This window comes from Suillus paluster (genome assembly GCF_016628075.1).
Source record: "Suillus paluster strain FC165 chromosome Unknown EDB91scaffold_13, whole genome shotgun sequence".
NCBI classification, from domain to species: Eukaryota; Fungi; Basidiomycota; class Agaricomycetes; order Boletales; family Suillaceae; genus Suillus; species Suillus paluster.
This window is the reverse complement of record NW_024537573.1, coordinates 1,562-9,407: the sequence shown is the minus strand read 5'-3', so window position 1 is coordinate 9,407 and position 7,846 is coordinate 1,562. Positions and strand designations below refer to the sequence as shown.

The window sequence follows — 7,846 nt, the reverse complement described above, 5'->3', positions numbered from 1 at the left end:
TATACGTACAACAAGAACCTCCGCCGGAGCCTCTGCGCAAACCTGAGGTAAATATCCTCGCAAGGGCAAGATTTTATTGTAGAATTGGGGGGGAGGGCCTCCCAGGGATGATGGGCTTTCAGCCCAGTTTCCCATAACATGGATACCGGGTCTGAAAGACCGTGGGAACGCGAGGAAAGTGCTGCCAAGGGTGGGTATGCGTATGAGTGTATGAAGTTGTGTATCTTGTACTAAGCGTTTGATTTAATTAGGCGTGGTTCGATCGTATCAAAGCTCGCGGACCTGTCAAGGCTGGTGTTGCTGTTCCGTAGTGGAGTAGCACTGGGTCCCACATCAAGAGAATGGAAATCTTCTAGAGTAGGTGACTCAACGTTTCGACCCTAATTCTGATTGATCAATACGCTGCGGATGTAGCATATTTGTTCAATAATCTGACTCTTTCATTTGTATTGTACCTCAGTCGTTGCGCGATGATATGGTTTTGATATGGATTTACAGATGTGACTGTCGAATTGAGCTGCCTCAAGTGCGAACAAACCGTATTTCAGATATTTTTACAGTGCGACGAGGTGACACTTTAGTATTCGAGAGGCCACACTGGGCGAAAACTTGCAAGTGAAAGGGTGAACTAGGGACAAGCCTCATTAGTGGTTGCGCGATATGATATATCACTGCACCCGCGTCAAGCCATCCACCATACTCCCAGAGACTCGCTTCTGGAAGTGGCTGACGTCATGGCAGGATGATATCTCTTCCGACAATCATGGCATCCCTGCTGGTTGAACAGTGTACGCATGCGCGCTGGCCGAGCCCAGGGCAGCCTACAGCGTAATCAACTTGAAATAGGACACTTCAATATTAATCGAGGTACTGTTTCTCTTCATTGGATGCCTAGGCACTGAGAAAATAGAGGCTTTCCGGAACCTGCAACTTACAGTTGACTTATAGGTGCATGACATCTCAGTTGCGATTCGCGAATCTATTCGAAACACCGTCCAGACTCCACAACTACTATCTCACTTACTCAAATAACGGCAGCCATGTTGTAATACATTCCTAATTGTTCGTGCGTTTTTATCTATTTCTAACGCTCACGAGCAGCGACTTGCTTGTTTCAAGTTTGTTATCATCGGATAAATACTTATCAAGAGCCGTTGATCGCTGATCGATTTGAGCAGGTACTATGTATCGCTGGCACTACGCTCAACCTAGAAACACGGATAGCTCGCGCCGCAATTTTTTCCCGTTCCCGGCTGTTCCCAGACAGTCCGGTATGTCGCTTCACAAAAATGTCTTGACTTGACATAATATCGTTTCGACAATTGACCGTGTTGAAATGCGCAGGTTATAAACACAGATTCGTGTTTTCGTGCCATATCAAGGTGGTTTGCTGCATCTGCCTCTGGACTCGCAAGGCTCTCTCCCCTGACTAGTCAGAATGGATACCTCCGATTCTCCTCTCATGATAGCAAACGAGACCACGCCTCTGATCCCTCCAAGGCGCTTGAAAAAACCTAAAACGCCTCTTCCAAAACTCCAGATAGGCATACTCATGATGATGCAACTTGCAGAACCCATCGCCTTGACGTCTATATTCCCGTACATCAATCAGGTATGACTTCACAATGCCATTTTCTCCGACATATGTGTTTGATATCGTTTCGCTCTCAGCTTATCAGAGAACTTGGAATCACTGGAGGGAACGATGCGGCTGTAGGATATTATGCTGGAATCATTGTAAGTGTCGAGATTACAACTTACGAGAACGGTTTGCTTATCATGACCTATCGGATGTGATCGGCAGGAGTCTTTGTTTTTCGTCGCGCAGGCACTGACAGTGCTGAAGTGGAGTCGGGTGTCTGACCGCGTCGGGCGTAAGCCGGTGCTACTAGTTGGACTATCAGGAGCTTGTATTTCGATACTGTGTTTCGGCCTCTCGACGACCTTCTGGAGCCTTGTCATTAGGTATGTCTTCAGCTGAACGAGATACGCAATACTGAGATGGTTTCTCTAGCCGCTGCATGTGCGGTGTTCTGAATGGCAACGTTGGAGTTATGAAAACCATGATGGCAGAATTGACGGACTCGACAAATATGGCTCAGGGATTTGCGTTGATCCCGATCGTCTGGAGTATTGGATTCTGCCTTGGGTAAGTGGGACTATTGGCTGTGGAGATGGCAAATGATTAAATTCGTACGTCAGTCCTTTAATGGGCGGAACGCTCGCGCGACCGCAAGATCATTGGCCTGCATTATTTGCCAATCCATTTTGGGGAAAATACCCATACTTTCTGCCTTGTGCAGTGGCTGCCTGTCTGTTCGTCGTGGTCATTTTAGTACAGTCACTCTTTTTAGAAGAAGTGGGTCCTACATACCTGTCTTATCATACACATCACTCACAATCATCAGACATTATCAACAAAGCGCCGACCAAAGTTGGCATCAACTACGCTCGGCGTTTCAAGCGATGCCGACAGAGAAGCACTTGCTAAAAAATCCATGGCAGATATGCCCTTGCGATCTCTGCTCACACCTAGCATTGTTATCCCAATTGCAAACTTCGCCATGCTCGCCTTCCTTGACGTTTCTCTCAGGGCTCTCATGCCTCTGTTCATGTCGACGCCGACCTATCTTGGCGGCCTTGGATTTTCTCCTTCTACTATTGGTTCGTGGCTGGCGGTCTTGGGGATAGTGGATGGTATATTTCAAGCATTGTTCTTCGCCAAAATCGTCAATTGGCTCGGTCCAAAGTGTCTATTCTGTGTGTCAGTGTCGTTATTCGCACCAGCCATGGTTATGTTTCCGATAATGTCATGGCTTGTGCACACAAGAGGGGTGGTTGATCATACAATCACGTTTTCCTTGCTTGTACAACTAGTTCTGACAGTCATATGGGATATGGCATTTGGTGCGTGCTGCAATGAAAATGTATTGTCATTACAAGTAACCCACTTAATTACAGGGACTGTCTTTTTGTTTGTCACAGCCTCTGCCCCTACAAAAAATGTTCTTGGTGCTATTAACGGCCTTGGCCAAACCTCTGCGTCGGTAGCTCGTGCCATTGGGCCCGCCTTGGCGACTTCGCTCTTTGCTTTGTCAAAGGAACACAATCTTCTCTCAGGAAACGCAGTATATGTCGTCTTGATTGTGATGGCTGGTGCATTGAGATGGCTGGGGTCGCAGTTGCCAGATGAAGTACAAGACAGGGACGAGTGAAAGGTCAGTACCTCTGTCGCGCTTCACCACTTTAGCATGCATGAGTACCCAGAAACTTCAATGGACACGTCAATTCTCACACAGCACATCATGTCACATACTGCGAATGCTACCACTTCAACTTGTGCCCATGCTGTGCCTTTGACAGCAATACTCTATATAAGACAGTACAATCTAGTTGTGGGGACCCGTGTCCCCCTGCACCTTTATATTCATGAATGCCCCGGTGAGGCAAGCCTCCACCGGTCTGCCGTTCCTGCTGCACATTTTAGACATGCAATCTAACGAAGGAGAAGTGACTTTAGAAATATGTGCAATAGGCAGAATTGAGTAATATGTGAATCGTCTGGGCGTGTTCTGACACTTCTACCTTGATGTGCCATGTACAAAACGACTTAAATCCAACGGTACAGCACCATTAGGTATCACCAGCATGTTGTGGGCACAGACGGTCGGATGGAAGTGGCCTGGGATCTACAGGAGAAGCTGGCCTTCAGGACCTATAATCCATCCCTCCTGTGTGAGAGAGGCTGTTACGCTCAGCATTGTCAGACAGTCTTAGCAGAAACAATAGTCGAAAGTCTAGTAACACCCTAGTGTTAAGTTGTGCGAGTGAAGCAGTGAATTGCAGGCCATGGTCTGTGTAGGTCAAGTTAAAGAGTACAAAGGTAAGATGACGGTTTAAATAAGAGAGTTAAAGCGGAGTCTGAATATAATAAAGAAAGGAGAAAGTCATACAATAAGACAACAGCGAATGAGAAAAAGAGGAAGAGAATCGTATGATAGAATGAGATGGAAGGTCATAGAAGGTTTAGTAAGCAAGGGAAAAGAGAACCATAACATTACCCCCATTGTAAGGGTAGTAGTCCATGAATACTACAAAAAGAGAAAAGAAATCAAAGACAATGCACGGTTTTGTAAGAGAGAAGAATATTGGAAGTGTTACCCATTTGTTTCTCTGTCATCCATTCGTTCTCGGAGCTCGGGAATCCCTTCCACTTTACATTATAATATCTGTGTGAGGTGGAGCCTCGATGACCAACTATGGCTTTGATCTCCTGTTCTTCTTCGCCGTCTATGAGGTCAGGTGGTGGTGCAACAAAGTTAGGACCGTGAGTGTCGTTCTCTTTGAAAGGGGATAGTAGTGCAGTGTGGAATATGGGATGAATATGCCATTGCGCGGGTAGAGATAGTCGATAGGTGACTGGGGATAGGACATTGGATATGGTAAATGGTCCTTCTCGTTTTGGGGCGAGTTTATGACTGGGGTATCCGAGGTGAAGGTTCTTGGATTCTAGCCAGACCTTGTCACCTTTGCAGAAGGGTGTGAACTTAGATGTGATGCGTTGTCTCATGGTGTTGTGCACTAGTTCATGCATGGCTAAGGCTTCATCACAAGCCTTGTTAAGGATGATGAGTTGTTGTTCTACATTGGGGATGTTGCTCTTTGGGTGGAGATTGGGGAGATGTTTGGGGTGGTATCCCATCATGAGATAGAATGGTGAAGTCCTGTGAGTGAAGTGATGACAAGAGTTATGGACGAACTCAGTGAGAAGGAAGCATGGATGCCCAGCCAGTCGTGTCATTAGTGCAGAAGATTTGGAGGTAGACTTTGAGTTCTTGGTTGACTCGTTCAGTCTCTCCATCACTCTGAGGGTGGAATACAGTGGAAAGGGAGTTCTTGTATCTGAGGAGCTTTCTGAGTTCGATCTGGAATCTAGAGGCAAATTGGGGGCCACGGTCAGAGATAATTTTATCGTAGAGTCTGTATCTAGAGAATACTTTGGAGAAAAAGATGTTTGCTATGCCTTCAGCATCTATCGTCTTGTTGCAAGGAGTGAGAATTACCCCCTTTGAAAGGCCATGATGCTATCATAGCCATTGGAAGGTGGGAGGTCAGCAGATGAGGTTGGTAGAACAATGAGCGAAGGGGCGATTAGATAGAGGGGCAGGGATAGGACATAGAGGGGGAGAGGACAGGTGCGTGTTTACTTTATTCTGTTGGCAGATGCTACAGCTGTTGATGAAGTTCTTGACAAAGGTAGAGAGGCCCGGCCACCAGTAGTCACGTGATAGGAGTTCTTGGGTTTTGTAATGTCCTGGATGGCCGGCAGTTGGAGAGTCGTGATGAAGTGAGGTGATATTGCGACAAAGGTCGCCTGGGGGTACATAAGTAAGTCCTTTATAAGTAAGAATACCATTGCATAGTTTCCAATCGGAAAGTGTGGAATGAAGGGGAGGAGGAATAGAAGGGTTTTGTAGCGTGTCGAGCGCTGTCTGTACTACTGGGTCAATGGAGGAAGAAATATGTAAACAATCAGAGAGAGAAATGGAATTGAGAAACATATAATCAGGGAGAATTTGGATACTGGTATTGTCCTTTTCAACGCTATCATCAGGAAGGTGATCCAATCTACTGAAATAAAGTGTCTGAAATGGTTAAATCTTTGCCTGGTACGTATTTGAAACGGATGTCGAACTGGGAGAGGAATGTTTGCCAGTGTGCTTGGCGTTTATTGATATCTTGCATGTTGCAGAAGTAGGTGAGGTTCTTGTGGTCGGTTTGGACTTCTACTGGAAAGGGGGATCCGAGAAGATAATGGTGCCAAGCTTTGAGCACTCGGATGACTGTGAAGAGTTCTTGGTCATAGATCTGGTAGTTTCCTTTTGCTGGAGCAAAGGATTGGGAGAGATAGGAACAAGGAAGCCATTCACCATTAGAGTCTTTCTGGAGGAGTACTGCTCCTGTTGCATATAGGGAGGCATCTGTGGCGATGGCGAAGGGAGAAAGTTGATCAGGGATTTGGAGAATGGGTGCGGACGTGAAGATTAATTTCAATCTCCAAAAGGCGGAGTCTCGTTCAGTAGTCCATTCAAACAGCATATCTTTCTTTGTGAGATCTATTAAGGGTCGAGCGATTGTGGAATAGTCAGCAATAAATCGGTGATAGAAGTTCGCAAAACCAAGGAAAGAGCAGACATCTTTGACCTTCTTCAGGGTTTCCCACTCAGAGATTCCCTTCAGTTTAGCTGGGTCCATAGCTACTGATCCTGGTTTGATAATCATGCCAAGATACTCGATTTCTTCTATGTTGAAGGTACATTTCTCCGGTTTGAGGTATAGGTGGTGTTCACAGAGTCGTTCTAGAATCTGGTGAGTTTGTTTTTGATGAGTATTGTAATTGTCAGAGAAGATCAGTATATTGTCCATATAAATGATAAGCCATCCTTCTTGGATCATATCTCCAAATGTATCATTCATCATTGATTGAAAGGTGGCAGGCGAATTACACATGCCAAAGAACATTACTGTGGGTTTGAATAGTCCTCTAGCTGTCATGAAGGCAGCTTTCCATTGATTGGTCTTCTTGAGTCGGACATTGTTGTATCCCCATCGGATGTCCATCTTGGTAAAGATCTTCGAGTTTTTTTAGCTTATCTATAAGATCTGAGATTAGCAGAAGCGGGTAATTATTCTTAACCGTGTGTTCATTGAGGTACCGGTAGTCCTGGCAGGGATGTAGAGAGCTGTCCTTTTTACCGACAAAGAAGAATGGAGATGACTGTGGGGATTCGGAGGGAATGATTGTTCCTTTGGCTAAATTTTCATCAATGAAATTGTTCATGGCTTTTTCTTCCATGGGGTTTAGAGGGTAAATTTTACATTTACGTGGTTTGAAGGTTTCCTTATGATCAATTTTATGATCAAACTTGTGTTCTGGTGGGAGAGTTCCATTAGCCACTTCTCTGAATACGTCCTTATACTTCTGGAAGATCTCTGGTATGAGTTCTTCGAACATTTTCTTCGGTTTGGCGGTGTCTTGGGCTAGGGTTTGGGAGATGTTGTCAGCTTTCCTGACTAAGGTTCCATGGATCGAGAAGTATCTGTGGTTGGGGGGAATATGTTCATTAGTAAGAGGGGTATTGAAACTTTCTGTTTCATAAGTCCCTATGACATGATCGCCTTTGCAATAAGTGATCAAGAATTCATCAGGGTCTAAATCTTCTTCTGTTTCGTCAGTGGGTTCAGGGTCAAGGAGGTTAGGGATTTCAGAGGAGTGCAGAATACTTTCTGCGGCAGGATCCCATTCGTCTTCTAGGGAATCCTGTGCATCGAAGAATGAATCTTCTTCTTCAACGTCTTCGATATATGCGCTTTGTTCTCTCAGGGTTACTTCTTCTTTCGTCCAGTCAATCTGTGGGTTTTCTTTCTTTAGCCAGGATATTCCCAGGATGACATCCTCTCCTCCTAGAGAGGTAACAAGGAAGTGTCTTTCCATGTGAATTCCTTTGATATAAAAGGATAGATTGCAAGCATGTGTGATCTGACCTTTCTTATTAAGGGTTACGTTGACATTGCGGACTTTGATGGGTTTGATGAGTTGTTCCATGGGGATGGAGTTCTGTCGTATGAACATCCAATCAATGAATTCCCCTTCTGCTCTGCAGTCGATAAGAGCTGCGGCTTCGGCGATTTTGAGGCTAGAGTCAAACATCAGAGGCAAACACATAGAATTTACATCACCAATCAATTGTACTACTAGTCCTATTCTAGGAGGGGCTGACACTGGTTGAGTCTCCTTTAAGCAAAATCCTTATCCTCAGCTTTCTTAGCCTGGTGTGCTTTAAAC

The 7,846-nt window shown here is 45.3% G+C and overlaps 1 protein-coding gene across 1 annotated transcript; it reads left to right on the top strand.

Moving 5' to 3' along the window:
• Nucleotides 1-1,462: 1,462 nt before the first annotated feature.
• Nucleotides 1,463-3,215, top strand: EDB91DRAFT_1049606 (MFS general substrate transporter; the record flags this gene model as incomplete). Its single annotated transcript, XM_041313473.1, has 7 exons — nt 1,463-1,612; nt 1,672-1,737; nt 1,805-1,965; nt 2,015-2,149; nt 2,203-2,359; nt 2,409-2,907; nt 2,962-3,215. The coding sequence occupies 7 exons, from the start codon at nt 1,463-1,465 to the stop codon at nt 3,213-3,215; spliced, it is 1,422 nt and encodes a 473-aa protein (XP_041179507.1).
• Between the last annotated feature and the right edge of the window lie 4,631 nt (nt 3,216-7,846).